Below are 21420 nucleotides of genomic sequence, written 5' to 3'. Positions count from 1 at the left end.
TGTCCGCGGACATGGACAGGAAAATACCATTTCTTACCTGTCCAGATCTAACATGGGTCCCCTTCGGTGCTGGCCGGATCTTCTTTCTTCAGCATGGCGGATGTGTCGGGACGCTCTGGCGATGTGTCGGATGGATGCTCAGTGCAATTTTTTTTTAATCTCCTGCTTTCCCATAGATCCGTGGAACGTCCACAGTGACAGTTATGGCTGTGCTGCGGATCGGACGGCTTCCATTGACTTCAATGGAAGCCGTCCCGCAGGCTCCGCAGAAAAATGGAGCATGCTGCAATATCTTCCTGCGCAGGCGATCCGCACTCCAGGAAAAAAGTCACATTCGCATGCTTTAAATTGTCATGCGGATGCTAATGCATCCCTATGGGTGACTAGAGGTGCGGATCTTCCACGGATTTAATAATTAAAATCCGCCAGTGGACATTAGGCCTTAGGGCTTATTCAGATGGGCGTATATCAGTTGGGTTTTCACGCTTGGCCGATATATGCTTCCTTCTAAGCAGTCCTCCTCTCTCCTCCCCTCTGAGTGGTTTGCAATAGGAGTGGGTGGGACAGGGGCAGAGCTAAGCTCTCACCCCACCCCCTCCCATTGCAAACACCGGAGTGGAGGAGAGAGGCAGAGAACCAATGAGGGGGAACCTGCTTTGATGGAGCTCACACAAATGTACATATACCACGGTAATTCGTGGACAATCAAATGCATTGCCTTATGCTGGTTCGCACATATTTACGTGGAAAAATTCCGTATTACATGCTTGTCTTCTGCATCCTCCGCTCCAGCCGGGCGCTGGAGCAGGGGAACAGCTGTATGCAGAAGACAAGCGGGGGCGCCCCGCTTGTCTTCTGCATCCTCCGCTCTCAGTGCTCGGCTGTATAACAAACGGGCGCTGAAACAGGGGAACAGCTGTATGCAGAAGACAAGCGGGGACACCCTGCTTGTCTTCTGCATCCTCCACTACGAGCGCAAGATGATCGCTCATGTAAGTGACACAACAATGATCGCTCAAAAGTCGCTTGAGTGTCATCTTTTGAGCAATTATCGTTGTGTCTAAATGGGCCTTAAGACTAGAAAGTCTTAAAATGCACCAAATTTATCTCGATGAATGATAAATCTTCAACTGTAAATCTGTTTCAAATCGTGAAAAACCTGTTTAGCTTTGTATGTCAGTTACGCTGGACCCAGGGCTAGTTTTAGGAAGAGTTGCCACATGCAACCCATCACATTTACTATCCAGAAACTGGCGTATATTGTAGCAGAAACCTCTCAGATTCCTGTATCAGCTCACAGCTGGTGTAAGTATCCACTGGACACATGGATATGCTAACAGATGCAACTGATGTACCAAGAGGCGCAAGCCCCAAATACATTGGTGACAGGAACGCCAGTGTTTACTTTATATAGACTAGTACATAAAATACCTTTCTGAGTAAATATGCACCAATGTTCTTGTCTGTCAGTGAAAATGCTAGAAATGTTATTAGGCATGCTGCATATTCCTGATTGTAGTATGTTGTGCCCATAGTTCATTGAAAACATACAGTTACAACCTCCCGTACTTCTTCTGTCTACTGCGGGGTAATTATGCAGAATTTATAATCCCTCTATACCCAGCAGGAGATCTGTAACATTGCTCTAATGTTTATAGGGACCAGTAGTGATAATCTTACATCGGACGCTGTATATGAGTTTGCCTTGCTGTAAAAGCAGTTGTGATTGTTTCAGAACTACCAGCCATGGCTAACAACTAACAAGCCATAAATTACCCCTTTCATCCATTGTCACAATTCCAGAATTTGTTATAGCAACATATACGTTTATATTCACAAGGTATATCCACCATTCTACACTACTTTTGGTATTTGTCCAGTCAGCTGTATATAAAGCTTTGTGACTATATAACAAAAAGTTCTACAACATTCTAATATACTATATATTGGGGTCATTTCTATTAATACTAGCTTATTGGATAGTGTGTCACTAAACTTACTGCAGCCTGATGTGCGCTGAATTCAACATGGCACATGCTTAATGAATATGGCACATCTATATCTCACGTTGTGCCTGCGTAATAAGAGGTAGCATTTTTGGTAATAGCCACACGTCCCTTTTAACAACAGTGTCAGAAAATGAAGCGGGGCCTAATAAACTATTGTGATTTCTATTTTTTGCATTTTTCAAAAATTCAGCTTAATGACATTGAATGGAAATGTTCAGTGGCTGCTACTTCATTTTAACCAGTCCTGATGGTTTGTTAAAATGTACCAGATAGGACAGGAAAAAGAATTGTGCTGCTGCTCTATTTAGTTGGTAGTGGGCTGTCTAGACTGATATGCTGCACTAAACCGCAGTAGTGTGAACATGTGTTGTTAATATTTGCAATTAACAACAATCCCCTCCAATAAGCAAAATTAGGATTACATATGGTGTACTTCTTGTACGTTTATACTAATAGTTGCATTGAATATGTTTTAATTTTCGGGTCCAAACAACAATCCTTGATGTCCTAAATAACTCAAGTACTGATGACAACCCGATGTACAACAGAAGTGTTTGCTTACTTGCTGCAAGACAATTGTTTTAAATATGCAACAGCGCCATCTTGTGGCTATTTAGAAGAATAACACAATGAAATGGTACGTGTTCAGTATCCAGGGAGTGGGAGGTACACACTCTATTTTGACTGCTTAATTGCTCTAAAAATGTCAGTTGTCTTCTATACAGAGGCCAACAATCATTTCTATGGACACAAACTATTCAATAACACTTTTTCTATCATGTGACTACCTGCAGTAATTCTCAATCTGTGCTCTTAAGCTGCATATTATTGTGCATTGAAGTTTTGTTACTTTGCAGGGCGCTGCCAGGCACTGTTATTATTTAGCATTCTATGGCTCAGTTACTTGGTTACTGTATATCACTTTTATTTCACCACTCTATAGCGCTATTATTTGGCCACTATACAGCACTAGTATTTGGGCAACACATAAGGAAAACAAAGGGGCACTTACACAATGTTTTGTCAGCAGGGGTAAATTGAACATTAAAACGACCAGGAGAAATCCCAATGGGCAGGTCAGTTCCTGAGGCCAGTGCTGTCCTCACTGTACTAGTCACCTGAGGACTTTTGCGTAGAGCGATCATGTAAAAAGCACACGTGATCTCTGCGGGCAATCCTCTGCCTCAGAGTTACCTAGTGTGATGCAGACTGCAGAGGCCAGGAGCAGTGGCACAGGTAAGTATACCTGTTTGTATATAAAAGGCATTATAACTAAACTGGGTCATGAGGGGCATTAAAACTGAATGGAGCCATGACCGGCATTATTATTTAATAGAGGCATAAGGGGGATTATTACTGAGTGGGGGGCATGTGGGCCATGAGGGGCATTATAACTGAATGGAGCATGAGGGGCATTATTATTTAATAGAGGCATAAGGGTGATTATTACTGAGTTGGGGCATGTGGGCCATGAGGGGCATTATTACTTAATGGAGGCATGAAGGGCATTATTACTGAGTGTGGGGGGAAGAAGGCAGTATTATTGAGTGGGGCACTAAAAGTGGCACTCAGGGCTTATTCAGACGACCGTATATCGGCTGGGTTTTCACACCGAGCCGATATACGGTGTCCTCGTCTGCAGGGGGAGGAGGATGGAAGAGCCAGGAGCAGGAACTGAGTTCTCGCCCCTTGTCACTATTTGCAAGGCGAGGGGGTGGGTGGGGGCGGAGCTAAGTCACACATCTTAGCTCCGCCCCATCCTGCCCCTCCCCTTGCAAATAGTGGCAAGGGGCGGGAGCTTAGTTCCTGCTCCTGGCTCTTCCATCCTCCCCCCTGCAGACAAGGACACCGTATATCAGAAGCACAAACAGGGGGATAATATTACTGCATGGCATTATTATTATGTGGAACACTATGGATGGTGAGATTATGTAGAGATTTGGATGTGTTTCAAATTCTCCAGAGACAAGTTTTGATTGAAAGAAAATGTTATGGTAGTCTGGGCTGGATGGGAGTAAAATTAACGTGATCAACTCCAGTCAGAGGGTATGTCACTTGTGATCTCTAAATATAGCGATACTGTAATCACTTATATGTTTTGCAGAGTGACTCTTTGGAGCTGGAATCTACTGCTGTATGGCCACTGTATGAGGATAATATAGGTCTTTGTATAGTATAGTATAGTAGAGTGCACGTGGATCGGTGTTCATTACATTGGGCCGAGAATTCTGCTCAAGTAAAAGGACCCTTATTAGCATTACCACACTAACTACAGTAATCTCTCAAGTTACATTGGCCTTGGCATACAATATTTTCAACATATAGTGGTCATTCCTGGGACAATGTAACTTGAAAACAGACTTAACATACAATATGATAGACAGTCCAGATCTACGGCTCATGCACTTTGGTGGAAAATCCAACCAATCAGCATGAGCATTTCACTGGTAAAACTCCTATATTACTGAATTGCAAACACCAATTGTCTGTCTAGTAATCCTACTCTACAGTACAATATGGGACTACATGTTCTATACAGAGCCTTGTGTGGCGCAGAGTGTTAAGGCAGCAGAATGCAGTCCTAAGCTCTCACTCACGACCTGAAGGTTGTGAGTTTAATCCCCACATGGTTCAGGTAGCTGGCTCAAGGTTAATTCAGCCATCCTTCCAAGGTCGGTAAGATGAGTACCCAGCTTGGTGGGGGGTAATTAATAAATTACCTGAAAGTGCTACGGAATAAGTTGGCGCTATATAAATAACAAGTCCCTACTGCTCTTTGCTTGTGCTAGGATAAGTTGCTCCTTTTAGACACCAGATAAGCGGCTCCGTGTTATTTTTCTGGTACATTGTGTTCTACAGCTCTGACTTTTGTATTATAAGCCAATACCAGGCTCACGTGATGGGCCAAGGAAGACGGGACTGGCAGCAGCTGCAGGGACTGGAACACTCTCCAGCTAAGCTGAGGAGCCAGGCTTCTTGCAGACATGCTGGACACTGGTGATGTAGCAGTGCATAGGGCGATTTGGCATGAGAGATTTTTATAAGCCCACATTGTGATGCTCCCCACAGACTTCACTCAGAACTTAAAAACGGTAATAGGACAAACAGTTTCTTTGTGGCACTGTGATACAGGTGGTTCTGGCTGGCGACAGCAGCATGTGGCAATTGGATCTTGGTCTACTGGCAGAATTTAGCTTGAGCACAGTGGACAGATCAAGTTCCCATTGTGTTGCCTTTTAGAAGATGTAATGGAAACTATGATTTATTTGTAAGAGAGCTGGAAGTCCTCCTTTTCCAGTGATCTCTTGGTTTTTTGCTCTTTTTTCACTCCAACGTACATGAACGATGAGCCTCTGTGACACGCCGCTACATGCGCCATTACAAGTGCTGAGTCATCATTTAAAAAGTGATGGCACAAAAGTACAATAAGGCTATGTTTAGATGACGGAATCCACCATAGAATTTCTGCATGGATCCCACTTATGAAGCTATAGCAGAAATCCGCGACTATTCTGCCATGGTGTCTGCCACAGATCCGTAAGCCAATTCAGCCCTATGGGACAAGGCAGTACACAGAATGGCCTAGAGAAGGCTATAAAACAGGCATTCTGTATGCTAATCAGCAGGGACAGTTGTATTGCTGTGTCTGCAGGAGATGAAACCTCCGGGCACACCGAGCCACAAGCCGGCTGCTGGAGCTACTCGCTGAGAGGAGGCTGAAAGCCTGAGGTCTGAGGCAGACCAGGCTGTGGTACGGCCACGAGTCCGACAGGGAAAGACACCCCTAGACTGATGCCCTGGTTGGGTACACTGTTGGACAGTGCTGTGACGTGTAGAGGAACTAGGCCACTGTTTTAGATAGGAGAGCATGCTTTGGGACTTAGTAGCCAGATGGCTAGGATTTCGGTTGTTAATGCATGTGTGCACTGTAACTACACAACAATGCAAGGAGCTGTTGCCTTTGTAATGATTTACTGCCAAAATAAAATGGACTTCCTGTATTTTACCAGCTATTCTGGTCTGCATATGGGTCATTGAAGTATGACCACCAACCTAGGTGGAGGAAAAGTGGTGATCCTGCGAGGTGACTAATCCCCACGTCACACCTGTCAGGGGCCAAAATCTGCAAGCGGAATTCCGCCGCATATGCATGTGAAGAGGTTACATGACACTTCTTGATGGCGATCTGTGTAGAAACATGACAGGGATTTTTTAATAGGTCCCCTTTAATACCACCGTTGCAATCAATGCCAATTTAACCCTTTCCAATCCACTGTTTGACGTCTAAAGACATTATGATTTAAGGCTGTACAGCTCTGATGTTGGAAGACGTCCATCGGGGTTCTCTTACTGTATATTGCCAGCCTCTCTGTTGTCGGATCCTATCCAACGTGTCACCTCATGCAGTACTGACTTTAGCCAGCAGATAGCGCCGTTGTATAACAGCAGAAAAAGAGTAAGACCCCTAGGAAAACCAGAATACAAATTGCATTGGAAAGGGTTAAAGGGAACCTGTTGAGTATTTTATGCTTTGCTCTGTTCTGGCAGCACATTATAGTGACAGATGATTCCAGCGGTGTGTCACTTAGAGGGTAATGTGCAGGGATTTGGGAGAATTTACAGCTTGTTTCAGTACATTTCTGCAGCTCCCAGCGGGTCCAGCTTATTCATGAGGACCTAGGAACCCCGCCCACCATTTGTGATTGGCAGTTCTCTAAGTATGCAGTGTAATAGCTAGAAGACTGTCAGAGCAGGTGGGCGGGGCTATCAGCACCCCATGAATAAGCTGGACTCTCTTACTGGGAGCTGCAGAAACAAGCTGTAAGTTCTCCCAAATCCCTGTATATTACCCTGTAAGTGACACACTGCTGGGATCATTATACCTGTCACTATAATGTGCTGCCTTGAGTGAACACATTATAAAGTATTGACAGGTTCCCTTTAAAAAGTCCCCCACCTGATTTTGCATGTAAGGTATTATGTGCAAAGGGGAAAAATATGATGAACAGTGTAATATAATTGCCGGTATGCAAAATAAATGAAATGGGATAGGGGTGATAGGGGCGCTACCTCAGTCCTCCTACAATAACACAATTGATTAGGAAAGTATCTACAGTTGTTTGCTTTTGTCACGCAGTATATACTGTATTTTAATTTACTGAATATACTGTACATTTCGGTTTTACATGACATTCATTATCTTATGTTATTGTTAAATATTGTCTGTGCCAAATAATATCTGGTCTATTTCACTTACTACCATAAAATTCTGCCATGTCCTGAATTTCTTTACATGCACTAAACATTGCATGATTGTATATTATAACTTTTATTACAAATGCCACAAACCAGGCATTTACTGATTATTGTACACTGTCCATTAACTTTATTATTAGTAGCATTGTAATCTCCCTGATTTTGGTAGGGTCTGCTGATAATAAATGGGTATTTCACTGAAGGAGGATGAAATATGTTCAATGCCAATCCTTTTGTTCAGCTGGGAGATAAGGCAGTGCAGAGGTGTCTGGTGTCAGCTTGTCTCCTTCTCCCTATTAAAATAAGTTGGTGGTATGGGAGATGCCGGTCAGCCATACAGATCTCTGGTGGACAGATATTGTATGTGTATAGCGAACTGCAGGGTTAAGGTCCATTTACATGCAAAGATAATCTTTCAAAAGATTGAAAGCTTTAGCACCCATTAGTACTTTATCAGCTTCATTTGCATGCAATGAGCCTCCAGGAGCTGTTACAGAACTCAGCAGGAGGTCTGAGCTCTGCAATTAGTTCCATTGTTCAGTCAAGGGCTGCTAAGAGAAAACAATCTGATCTCTAGCTCCCGTGGAGATAACAGCCTGCTGTCTGTATTCTCGCAAGCACTGCAGAGAGAATACAATGTTATCTACTGATTCCGGGGAGAACACAGCGTGCAGTCTGAACTATGGATTTTAAGCTCACCTAAAAATCATCCTTCAGACGAAAAGTGCACGATGGTAGCATTTACACCCAACGATTATCGCTATTGTGCCATTGTTTTAATGAATTTTGAGCGATAATCGTTATGTATAAAGACTTGCAATTGTCAGTCATTCCATTTTGCCACTGAGGCTTACTATACACTGAGGCACTATGGTAAATAACACAGGTACAACCTAGAAATATGTAGACATTTCTTCCAACTTGCTTAGACCATCTTCAGGCTTGTTAGCCTTCATCAGTGTCCCCATACTGTCTTTCCATGGTGAGACGTATGGTTTTCTTCATCACACTATAAATTATGGTCCTTAATAAAATGTAATTGTATCTATGTCTTATCCCTTGTACTATACATATTAACCAATCTTACAGGGTGTACCGGTATCTTTACACGACATATAGCTCTGTGGAACGTATAACTAAATATTATCAAAAAGGTTGTAGTACAGATTTCAATACACAGCAAAATTAGGTAGAAGACAAGTAAAAACTGACAGTGATAAACTCCAGATCCAAAGAGTAAACTGCTGCCTTTTAACTGTGATGTGACCGGTGAAGGTACCATGGAGGTGTCATCCTGATTTGCTGTCGATATGACAGTACTCAAGGCACTTGAGTTGCTTTTTGCAGAAATGGTTTTCATCAAAAAGACCTCCGTTGTTGTAGGTAATGTGACACTTTGTTTCAAAGTTCCTGTCGTTGGCGCACATGAGAATGTCATTTCCCTAGAAGAGACGCCTGTTGTCATCTTCAGTGTAGTAAGTGCGAAAGTTTGCATACTGGTGTTTACAGTCGGAGTTGTGATCTTGGAAGCTGTTGCAGATGCTTCATATCTCGTTTTAGGATGTGTAGTATATGCAGTTGTGACTTGAAGATTGCTTGTTGTTTGCATGATTGTAGTTGTCTTTTGGAGAGTTGTAGACTCAGATGTTGTCTCTTGTAGTGTTTTTAGTTGTACTGTAGTAGGTTGGGTGGTAGTGAGTTTTGCAGTTTCCATGGTTGTTGTAGCTTGTTGAGTTGTGGTTTCCAAGGTTATTTCTTGGGGTGTTGTAATTTTTGCAGTTGTAGTAGCTTGTGGGGTTGTATTTTCTGTGGTTACCATATTAGTCGTCTCTAGAAGTGTTGCTGATTTCACTGTAATAAGTTGGGTGGTTGTATGTTTTATGGTGGCCACAGTTGTTGTAGCTTGTTGAGTTGGGACCTCCATGGTTGTAGTTTGCATTAAGGTTGTAAGTTGGGGTGTTGTAATTTTTCTAGTTGTAGTAGCTTGGGTGGTTGAATGTTTTGTGGTTGCCATAGCTGTTGTAGCTTGTAGTGTTGTAACTCCTATGGTGGTTGTGTGCATAAAAGTTGTTACTTGAGGTGTTGAAACCCTTAAAGCTGCAATCTTTGTTGTAAATTGTGTGGTTGGCATAAGATGAGTGGTTGACATGACAGTAGTTTTTTGAGTTGTAGTTGGTGGAAGACTTGTGTGAGAAACTGTTGTAAGTGTTGTAGGCATTAGAGTTGTCGGAGGCTTTACAGTAGTGACCTCCTGTGTTGTGTGAATGGTAGTTGGATGAGTTGTGGTAATGGCCGCTATTTTGGAGGTCAGTATTGTTGCTCCTGGAGTTGTGAGACAAATAAATTCATCAAGCTTTAGAGACATTATGACTTGGCCTTTGAGGTTATTTGGCGATTCACACCATACTTTCTTGCTGTCTCTTACTATTGCTTTGTGGGTACTTATCCACATGTAAAACTCTTTAAGGTTACAGTCACAAGCCCAAGGATTGCCCATTAAATATAAACCAGTGAGTTTAGGGACTGACTGAATTGGTCCAATAGGGATGCTGGTGAACTTGTTGTTATTAAGCCTTAATGTTCTTAACTTCGGGAGGGATGAGAATATGTCATCTTGTAAGCTGCTAAGATAATTCTTTTCTACATTAAGCTCTGTTAATGTACCAAGATCAGAAAACATTTCCTTGTCTAGCCTGGTGATATTGTTGGAAGAAATAATCAACTTGTTTAAATAGTTGAAATTATTAAATGCAGTAAGTGGAATATCCGTTAATTTATTGCTGCTCAGATCAAGGTCTGTAACGTTATTACCATCACTTATTGCACCTGGAAGCTTCTGCAGTTTATTTGCATTCACTTTGATTTGCTTTATTCTATTTAGCCCAAACAGCATTTGGTCTGGAAGTTCTTCTAACAGATTTTTTTCCAAAAGTAATTTTTGGAGATTCTTTGATTTGGCCAAAAAATGCTGCGGCCACAGTTTTACTTTGTTGTCATTTATATTGAATTCGGTGAGTTCTTGGTTATTGTCCACTAATCTTTCAGGCAGTTCAGTGAGCTCATTTTCATAGAGGCGAAGGACTTTTAGATTGGGTAATTTACTGAATATGTCCTCCGGTAACTGAGTCAGTTTATTCTTTGCTAGATGCAGCACTTCGAGTTTTCCAACCGCATTGAAAATCCCTGGAGGAAAAGAAGGCAACTTGTTGAAGTTTATAAAGAGCTCTTCCAAGTTATGCAGGTCATCAAAAATTCCTTGATCCAAAGAACTAATGTTGTTGTACTTAAGTACCAGCTTCTTGAGATTACTAAGATTACTGAAGACTCCAGCCTTAAGTTCATGCAACTCTGCATTTCCAGATATCTCAAGTTCAGTAAGGTTTTGTAGATTATCAAAAGCACCAACTTCTACTGAGCTAATTTTATTATTCATGAAGAATATTTTTTCCAGGTGAGTCATGTACTTGAATGCATCTGAGCGGACGGTTGAAATTCCAGTGTTTACGAGGAAGATCTCGGTTGTTTTAGGGTTAGTGGATTTAGGGACCTCAGTGATGGTTTCCTTCATGAAGACTTCCTGGTGAGCTTCAGGGCAGTCATACACATTTTTGCAGGTTGTAGGAGAAGTACAATCAATGGCTCCAAATAAAGCGATGAGTAGCAAAATCATTTTATTTCTGTACAAAGAAAAAACAAATAAAACATTAGTCTCAGGCAGGCTTACACATCGCATATATATGTTGGGCCATCCATTAAATGTGAGCAAACCCACGTTTGGCCAGGTTATTGTCCTTCTAGCCTTTCTTTCAGAAGGAAACTGATGTCAGAACTGATTCCATAATTATCTATGGGATCATTCATGTATCCAGCGCATCATTAAGCATCAGCAAGAAAATGATGACATCCAGTGTTATAATGTCTGGCTATGGATAACAGATCGGAGCACAAAGTGCACTAAAATGTTATCAGTTGTGTCCAACTCATATGACTTCTGATATATTGAAACCCAGCATTACAGGCAGATGAAGGGCTCCTTCACAGGAGCATATGCATGCACACAACACACAGAGAATTGATTTCATTAGGTTTCCTCACACTTTCTTTATTTGCGCATGTGGAAAAAAATGCAGTCTGCTCTATTTATGTGTGCATTTGCACACTAAACATCCCCCTAAGAAGTCTATGGGGGCTGCGCAAGGAGAAGCAGAATATTCTCTGCAATTCTGCTGGAAAAAGAACACATCTGGAACTTAATAGGCTAAACAGCCATTTAAATCAGAGTGTGGTTGTATCCTATGCACAAAAATAAAACACACCCTGTACGCACAAAAAATACGGTAAAATACATCAATACGTGCGCAAAACAGACTTGTTTATAGCGCAAATACGTTGTGCTGAGTCACGTGTAATTGTGTATATGTCTGTGTGAAGAAGCCCTCAGTTGTGGTTTTTTGTATGGATATCACCCAAGACATTGCTGCAACAAATAAGGCATGAGAGCGCCTGGAAACCAAGATCGCGCCATAACAGTGGGATGGCTTGATAGACTGCCTACTATGGCATTACATCCTACTGCAGGAGCGATCAAAGCATTGCAAGTTCTTGTCCTCTATGGGCGATAACAAAGTAACAATAAGAACAATAAAGTGTTACTAATTATTTTGAAAAAAAGTAATAAAAGTTCAAAAAAACATCCCTTTTGCCATATTTGTAAGAAAAGAATCTAAAAAAACAAAAATACAAATTTGGTATTGCTGCATCTGTAAAAGTCCAATCTATCAAAGTAATGCATTATTTTCCCCCCACGATGAATTTCATCAGAAGAAAAAAAAAAGAACGCAGTTTTTTGGTCACTCTTCCTTCAAGAAAAAATTAAATGAAAAGCGATCAGAGTCGTATTCCAAAATGGTACCGACACAAACTACAGGATGTCCTGCAAAAAATGAGCCCTCGCACAACTATGTCAACGAAAAAATAAAAACGTTATTGCATGCAGGAGATGATGGTAGAAAAAAAACAATATAAGTTTGGTATCGAAGTAATCGTACTGACCCATAGAATAAAGTTATCATGTCATTTGTGTTGCAGCTTGTGCACCATAGAAACAAGAGGCACCGAAACATGGCGGAAATTAATTTTTTTTCAATTTTTCTCCAATTTTTAAAAAGTTTTTCAGTACATTATATAATACATTAAATAGTACCATTGAAAAATACAACTCGTCCTGCAAAAAACAAGCCCTCATACAGCGACGTTGATGGATAAATAAAGGAGTGGGTTTTTTTTAAAAGGGGGGAGGAAAAAACGAAAATAGAAAAACGGGAAAAAGCTTGGCCACTAAGGGGTTAAGAAATAATCATAGGCACTCTCCCTCTACCTCTCCAAATACAAAAGCCACCACCAGTGGTTGCACCAGCTGTCCAGAGCTTGCTCCCTAACAAGCGTGTTTTGTAGGTCCTTGTGGTGGCTTGTCACTATCTTTCATTAGATGGATTGGACACTTGGGGGCTAATAGCTCTGTGCATTACAACTGATTTTCATACTCAGGACCAGTCTGAAATAATTGCACCTAGTCAAACTACTAACGACCACTTGTCAGTTAGTATGTGAGTGCTTCTGATACTCCACCCTGGTGACTTCATCGCTCCGACCCCTGGTGTCATCATCGAAGGTCCTACAACATATATAAAACACAGATCCTGACCGACAGAAGAACAACACAGTTAGGGTTCTTGGAAGGGGAGGACAAAAATAGCAAAATGAGAATACAACTAAGCCGTTATTATCTCAGACACAACTCAGAGGTCCTGACAGAACACACTGACCTACCTCCACCACAGAGATCTGGTGGGCTGAAGGACTTGTGGTGACGTCACTGCTGTGTGAGGTCAGTCCAGAAAACATGGCAGTATCAAAACGGCTTCGACATAATATAATAGTTTGGTAACTCTATAGCTAACGCCTTGTCTCCCTGATAATGCTGTTAAGGCAGCGAAACATATTGGAGCTTTACTATTAGGAGTTATACAGCTAGTTTTTAGATATCAGTTTTTGTCCGTCTGCGTTATAATAATGGTTTATATTTTATTGAGAATTAATACCAAAGGGTTAATTTTGCTTATGGCAATTCAAATTTAGTATCTTTAAAAACAGATTATTTTTAGACATTTAGTACTATTACTGCTGTGGGAGGAGCCATTCTGCAGTCTGTAGAAAGTACTATATGTGGGTTCTTCTCATGCTGTGCCCCTTGTGTGATGTCATCACAGGTCTTATGTGATATATAAAAAACAGAGCCTGACCCACAGAGAACAACACAGTTAGGGCTCTTGAAAGGGGAGGACAAAAGTAGCACAATGAGAATATAACTAAACTGTTATTATATCACACACAACTCAGCGGTCCTGGCAGAAGACGACCACCTACCGCCACCACAGAGATCCGGTGTGCCAAAGGACCTGTGGTGATGTCACAGCTGTGGGAGGAGGCTGTGTTTGTCTTGTGTAAGACTCAAGATGGATGTAGCAGAGCTGTGTGTAATGTGTGTGGATCATAATGGATGTACCATGTAGTAGAGCTGCGTGTGTGAAGCAGGATGTAGAAGAGCTGTGTGTATCATGTGTGGGGTCAGGAGGGATGTAGTAGAGCTGTGTGTGATGTGTGGGGATCATAATGGATGTACCATGTAGCAAAGCTGTGTGTGTGAATCAGGATGTAGCAGAGCTGTGTGTATCATGTGTGGGGTCAGGATGAATGTAGTAGAACTGTGTGTGATGTGTGGGGATCATAATGGATGTACCATGTAGCAGAGCTGCGTATGTGTGTGTGTTAGCCAGGATGTAGTAGAGTTATGTGTGTGATGTGTAGAGTCAGGATGGATGGAGTATAGCTGTGTGTGTGTAATGTGTAGGAATCAATATGGATGTAGTAGAGCTGTGTGTGTGATGTGTAGGGATCATAATGGATGTACCATGTAGCAAAGCTGTGTGTGTGTGAATTAGGATGTAGCAGAGCTGTGTGTCATGTGCTGTGTGTGCGATATATGGGCCAGGATGGATGTAGCAGAGCTGTGAGTGTGATGTACCATGTAGCACAGCTGTGTGGCGCATTGCGCCTCCAGAAACTCTGCTACTATAATTTCCTAATAATTACTAGCTCTCCCATAAGCAGAATATGTTATTCCTCACTTTCCGCACTCCTATCAGGCAGGGACGCCAAACAGCAGTTTAATGTTGGGAATTAAATTGTAATCTGTCTCCGTATGTATAAAAGAGTTTCTTATTCACTGACATTTACAGAGTCCGGGCTCCTCACACGGCGTATGCAGCCCGCCAATTATTTTTCACATGCATAAAACGCGGTGCTAAAAGCTCATTGACTTCTATTGGGCTACTCACACCTACATTTTTTTACGTGCATGAAAATAAGATGCAGCATGTTTTATTTGAGTGCGTATTGGGGTCCCAGTGTTAATGTCCTCCATAGTAACTCCAGAAGTAATAGTGATACCCATAGTGGCACAAATATATTCTATGGGGATTTAACATCTGCAGCAAATACGCATATGGGTCATTCCATGTCAGTTCAACCAACGCTCCCAGTCGACCATCTCTGATTTCAATGAAACTATGCACAAAGATAGAACCTAACCCTAAACTAAGATATCCAGAATATTAGGCTTCAAAGTGCTTTGGTTCACGAGCTACAGGTCTTAATCTAGGGGGTTGTCATGTGATTACAGCGCGCAACCTGAAAGGTTTGGCCTAAGATGGTCAGAATATCATTGAGTGTTGCAGAATGATTGTGGTAGATTCCAGTGATCACTGGGCTTATTTAGCACTCTATCCATATTGGATACTAAGATTATCTAAGGCTAGCATTTGTGTAATAAATAACTATAGTTTACAAGTGACTGTGCACCAGCAAAGATGAAGTGAAAAGTGAGCAGAAAGGAAGCGCAACTGCTGGATGCCATGTCAAGCTGTAGCATGCCGGCTGATCAACAGATCCTATGAAGCAGCTTAATGACAAAACGCAAAACAAAAATTTCCCATCTAGAAGGTCTGGGAACAAAATAAAAAACATCAAATCTTGTAGAGCAAAAAATTCTCTTTCAAATAGAGCAAAAATAAAAAAAAATAAAAATGGAGTACATTCCGATTTTGCCTCTGATAAAAGGTAAAAATTTGCATAAAAATGTTTTTTGCCATTTTTGACTCATTGTATCTTAAGAGCTATGCATCCTTTTGGGTCCATAATGTGAATAATGAGAAACATTTCTATGGAGTACACATTGATAAATTCAGAGCTGAGTTGGATTGCATTGATTATGAGTTATTACTGCTTAAAATATGAATTTTATTTTGCATGATAGAATTTTTCCGCTACTTTGACATGCAATGGTGGCAGAATGATGATAAGAGTGGCAGTCTGAGTAGCTTAGCTGGATTCAGCACCAAAAGTTATCCTTGTGTGTGAAGTTTCATTGCTCTAGAGTCATTGGAACTGGCTTGGCAATGGATTGAAATCGCCACTTTTTTCAGGTTGCGCGCTGTAATCACAAGACAACCCCCTAGATAAAGACCTGTAGCTCGTGAACCAAAGCACTTTGAAGCCTAATATTTTGGCTATCTTAGTTTAGGGTCAGGTTCTATCTTTGTGCAAAGTTTCATTGAAATCAGAGATGGTCGACTGGGAGCGTTGGTTGAACTGACATGGAATGACCCATATTACATGCATATTTGATGTGTACTGCATATTACGCGCATAAAATACATGGACCACATACGCCCCTGTGAGTGAGCCCTCAACTAGAGCATTGAAGAGATGGACACTTGGTAGTGTTTAAATTCAATATGGTCCCTTCCAATAATTCCACCAGACTGCCACTAGATGTCACTAGTGTTTAGGTTGAAAGCAGGGCTTCAGATAAAGGAGGTTCACATCAATTCTCTGCAGATCTCAACTCTCTTTGGCTATTTCACAACCCTCTGCTCATCCTCCTTATATCCCTTATTTATGTTTTTGGTCTGGAGTTGTGTAACCACACAATACTGATTGTCCCACCAACCCCTACCTCCTACATTGACGGTCCATCAGACTGCACCACAGCAGGCAAACCCATCCAGCAACCGACCTCTACAGGAACTGCTGCTGGCAATAGGGTTACTACCTGGTCGGTAATTTGGTACTAAGGCTGGTGCCGGAATTTATTTTTTACAGACAATGTAATAGCCAGTAAAAAATTATTGAGGTTGCCAGCAGCGGCCGGATTGTGACCCTCACTTTGATGCACGCAGCGCCCCCCACCCATTACTACTTTGGCCATTAACAGGGGTCACTATTACTACTGAGGCTACTGCAGAGATCATAATTACTATTGGGGCCACCGTGGGGGTCACTGTTAGAACTGGGGTTACTATGGGGGACACTATTACTGCTGGGGCCCCTAATGGAGTCACTATTACTACTGGGGCCACTAACATGGTTACTATTATGACTGGGGCCACTATAGGGGAAACTATTATTCCTGCGGCCACAAGTGAGGTCACTATTATTGCTGGGGCCAGTAATCAGGGTCAGTGTTACTACGGGGGCTACTACTACTGTAGTACTGAAGGGATTGCTATTACTACTGGGGCTACTAACAGGTGCACTATCACTACTAGGGCCACTAATGACCGTCACAACTACAGCGCCATTAACAGGGGTCCCCATTACTATTAAGGGCACTGCAGAAATCATTATTACTACTAGGGCCACTGTGGGGTCACTGTTACTACTAGCACTACTATGGGGGACACTATTACTACTGGAGCCACCAATGGAGTTACTATTACTACTATGGAGGGCACTAACACTGGGGCCCTAATGGGATCAATATTAGTATTAGGGCCTCTAATGGGGTCACTATTACTAATTTGGTCACTTTCACTACTGGGGTCACTAACAGGGACACTATTACTTCTGGGGCCTCTAATGAGGACACTATTGCTAATGAGGTCACTAGCTAGGTCCATATTAATACAGGGGCCAGTAATGGGGGTCAATATTACTACGGGGGCTACTGCAGGGGTCACTACTAGTACTGAGGCCACTATGGGGATTGCTATTACTACTGGGGATACTAACAGGGTCACTATCACTACTGGGGCCACTAATTACTACTGGGGTCACTCTTACTACAGCGGTCATTAACAGGTGTCACTATTACTACTAAGGCCACTGCAGAGATCATTATTACTACTAGTGCTACTGTGGGGGGGTCACTATTTTTACTGGGGCTTCTATAGAGGTCACTATTACTACTGGGGAAACTAATGGAGTCACTATTACTACTGGGGCTACTATGGGGGGCACTATTACTACTTGGGCCACTAATGGAGTCACTATTACTACTGGGGATTCTATGTGGGGGCAGTAATATGGGGACCCCTAATGGAGTCAGTATTACTACTAGGGCCTCTAATTGTGTCACTATGACTAATGACATCACTATTACTACTGGTGTCACTAACAGGGACATTATTACAACTGGGGTCACTATTACTAATGAGGTCCTTATTACTACTGGGTTTACTAACAGGGACACTATTACTACTGCGCCACTACTGAGGTCACTATTACTCCTGGAACCAGTAACGGGGGTAAATGTTACTACGTAGGCTACTGCAGGGGTCGCTGGGGCCACTGTGGAGGTTGCTATTACTATTGACACACTGTGGGGGTTGCTATTAATACTGGGGCGCCTAATGGGGTAACTATTACTAATAAGGCTACTATTACTATTGGGGCTTACTTTTGAGGCCACTGCTGGGGCCACTTTCATTTTTGGGGCCACTAGAATCACAATGTTAAAAACCTATAAACGTCATGATAAGCTGTGCCCCCAACCAAACACCCAAACCACACAGCCTTTTGCCTTGGTTGGTATTTTTTCGTGATAAAGGAGGGAACCTTAGCTGGGAAGAATCCACTCCTACTACTAACTGAAACCCAACAGAGGCTTCCAACATCATTGGGCTTCCCTTTTACCATGGACCCTGCTTGTCCTATTCAGTCGATAGCAGTAACAGGCGGCACACCACTGGATTTGACACATCAGGTGTAGTATCATAACACTGAAGGGACTGCAGCCTTCTTACCTGATGGAACTGCAGCCCTCTTACATGTAAGGCCAGCAGCACACGGGCAGATTTGCATTGCGGAATCTGGAGCGTCCACCTCCAGATTGCATAGCAAATACCGCCCATAGCATGCCATGAAAAAGTGCTTTTTACTCTACACGAGCGGACCATCCGCAGTACAGAAAAGAAGAAGAAAAGCAGGTACGTGTGGACACCGGCTGAGCACAGGGTCGGATTCCGCTGCAGGCTTCCGCATGCAGAATCTGACCCGGTCGTGTGCAGTCGGTCTAACTATATGGAGTTCAGAAGTCTGCTACAAAAGAAGACGCTAGAGATGAGCAAACGTACTCGGTAAGGGCGATTTCGCAATCGAGCACCGCGATTTTCGAGTACTTCACTACTCGGGTGAAAAGTACTCGGGTGCGCTGTGGGTGAGTGGGGGGTTGCAGCTGGGAGTGGGGGGGAGAGGGAGAGAGAGAGGACTCCCCCCTGTTCCCCGCTGCTACCCCCCACTCCCCTCTGCAACCCCCCGCCCCACAGTGCACCCGAGTACTTTTCACCCGAGTAGTGAAGTACTCGAAAATCGCGGTGCTCGATTGCGATATCGCCCTTACTGACTACGTTCGCTCATCTCTAGAAGACGCCAATATTATAAGTGGCACATAATATTATAGCTGGGGCCCTGTTACAGCTTTTGGGGCCCATTAGTCAGGTTACACCTCTGACTTAAGGTGATTGCTTCTGCACTCCATTCCCACTTTCTATATCCCTGTAAACCCATATGCTGCTGTTCCTTAGTCCTGCCATCCTGCTGCTGCCACCAATACTGTGCCTGATACCGCATCATGTGCCCCTATTAATCCACCCACAGTGCTGCCCAATACCCCAAATACTATCATGTCCAAATAAAAATATCTTAACACACGCATGCAAATGAAAGCAGAGGCATAACTAGGACATGCTGGGCCCCAAAGCAGACAACTATTTAAAAGCAGAGGAGGCATCAAACACAATTTCTAAGCAACGGCATGGGAAATGCAAGCAAAAAAAGCTGTACCACACATGACCACTGTACGCAGGGTCACCAACTGGGCTCACAGCCTGAATCTGCTGCTGGCCTCCAACATGTGACATTCGGCACGCTTGTGTGAGCCCGGCCATACAGTTGCAGCAAACTTGAGGGCTAATTCCCACAGACGGATTTCTGCCTCGTTATTCCGCAGCTATTAGGTTTTATTGAACCTAATAGCTTTCTGCATTTCAATGTTCACCCTGCGAAATTCTACCGCGGAATTCTGTGGCATGCATGAAAGCACGCAAGCTCTAATTGCTGCTGGAAAACGCACGGCCGACTTCCATTGTAGTCAATGGAAGCCATCCGTCACGCGATACTTACGCTGATTACGCATCACCCTCCACTGCTGGCCGCGTCATCGTCCACTGCCAGCGTGTCATGTGCTGTACTGGGCATGTTCGCCAGTCAGGACTTGTGTGGCGGGTGCGGAGAGGTGAGTATGTGGTCTTTGGCAGGTGCCGCGTCGGACTTTGCTGCGATATTCCACTGGCGGAGTCCGAAACGGCTGTGGGCATGAGGCCTTAGCGTGCCCCCTATTCACCAACTCACAATCACTGCACTATCTATACAGTTCAATGCAGAGTTTGTCTAGCTTGCATGCAGCCCTCTTGAAGTCTACGGAAGATATGGAAGAAGACAAGGCCAAGCCACCTTTCTACGGAACTGCATAGAGGGTGCAGAGGCTGCAACAAACAGGGGTCACCGGACTCTTGTTCTTCTCATACCTGAGACCTGCACCTATGAGGCAATTATGGCATATGCTGCTTAGTACATAGACAAAAAGGGGTACTCCTAGAACTGTCTCCTGGTCTGGTCACCTGTTATAATAAGATGTCAATAAGAATTATTAGTAGTTGTGTAGAGATCTATTATCATTATCTAGAGTTCAGCAGCTCCACTTCCATGTAGAGCTCCAAAACAAGGAGGAAAAGTTTAGAAAGACCGCAGTGTTCAGACATGATGAGAGTAGTTTTCTGTAACCTGTTACCGGTAAGCCAGGCACAGGGCTAATCAGTCTAGTCAAGGAATAATTGAAATTTATAGGATGTACTTACCTTTTCATGGATCTACTGTATCCCTGTCTTAGTTAATATTATATGGGGCTCCTGTGACCGAACTTAAAGCATAGTACAAAACTTTCCCAGAATCTGCTGAAACAGCCTCACGTCTGCACAGTCACCTTCTACTCCAAAACCATCTGCGGGGATGAGATAAGACGCTGTCTGGTTTGATAATCTTTCTGTGCACATCTTGTGCCATGTATGCAGTTCTTCAACAGCCGGTCGAGGGGCATACTGCTGTATGAGATGTGAGTGTGTTGCGTATTTGGATGATCAGATCCTGGATGTAAATAAGCAGCTTGCAACACGGAGATCCATTCACTTCATGGAAAAGAGTTTGCTGCTCACTGAGTGGGCACTCGGTGGGGCAGATAATGGGAAGTAGATGGTATCATGACTGTCCATCCTGCCACTGACTATGCCATTTCAAAGGCATGACCGAGCTGGTGGTTGGGGTATGCCTCTATCCACGGTTCCTTAGGATGGGTCATCAATAGTTGATTGGCTGGGGTCCGTGTCTCAGGACCCTGACTGATCAGTTGAGCGGACGCATGCTGTTGGCGCCGCAAATACACAGAGGTCGGAGTGAAGACTTCCGCTGCTTCCGCTCTGACTTATATGTATTTGTGGCAGCATGCGCCCAATCAGCTGATCGGTTGGGGTCCCTGGGAGGCGACGGACCCCAGCCGTACAACTATTAATAACCTATCCTGAGGATAAGTCATCATTAGTATTCTCCCTGGAAAACCCCTTTAGCTACCAGAACAACTGCACTCGAGAACCTCTGTACTCCCAGTCCTTCAAACTCACTGGTATTTAAAGACACATAACCCATTAAAACAAAATGTGGACACCCCACTACATGAACTATGGTTTGTGGTTCTGGGTGGTAG

At 43.2% G+C, this 21420-nt stretch overlaps 1 protein-coding gene across 1 annotated transcript; it reads right to left on the bottom strand.

Annotated features, from left to right (window-relative positions):
* Positions 1–7185: 7185 nt before the first annotated feature.
* Positions 7186–20644, bottom strand: LOC136626833 (leucine-rich repeat-containing protein 15-like). The gene is made up of 2 exons (XM_066601812.1): positions 20522–20644; positions 7186–10942 (listed from the first exon to the last, which is right to left on the bottom strand). Exons 1-2 carry the CDS (start codon positions 20527–20529, stop codon positions 8311–8313), a joined length of 2640 nt encoding a protein of 879 aa, XP_066457909.1. The 5' UTR covers positions 20530–20644; the 3' UTR covers positions 7186–8310.
* Positions 20645–21420: the final 776 nt, after the last annotated feature.

This window comes from Eleutherodactylus coqui, chromosome 1, assembly GCF_035609145.1.
Source record: "Eleutherodactylus coqui strain aEleCoq1 chromosome 1, aEleCoq1.hap1, whole genome shotgun sequence".
NCBI lineage: Eukaryota > Metazoa > Chordata > Amphibia > Anura > Eleutherodactylidae > Eleutherodactylus > Eleutherodactylus coqui.
Note: the sequence above shows the minus strand (reverse complement) of the source record. Positions and strands in the feature narration are given on the sequence as shown.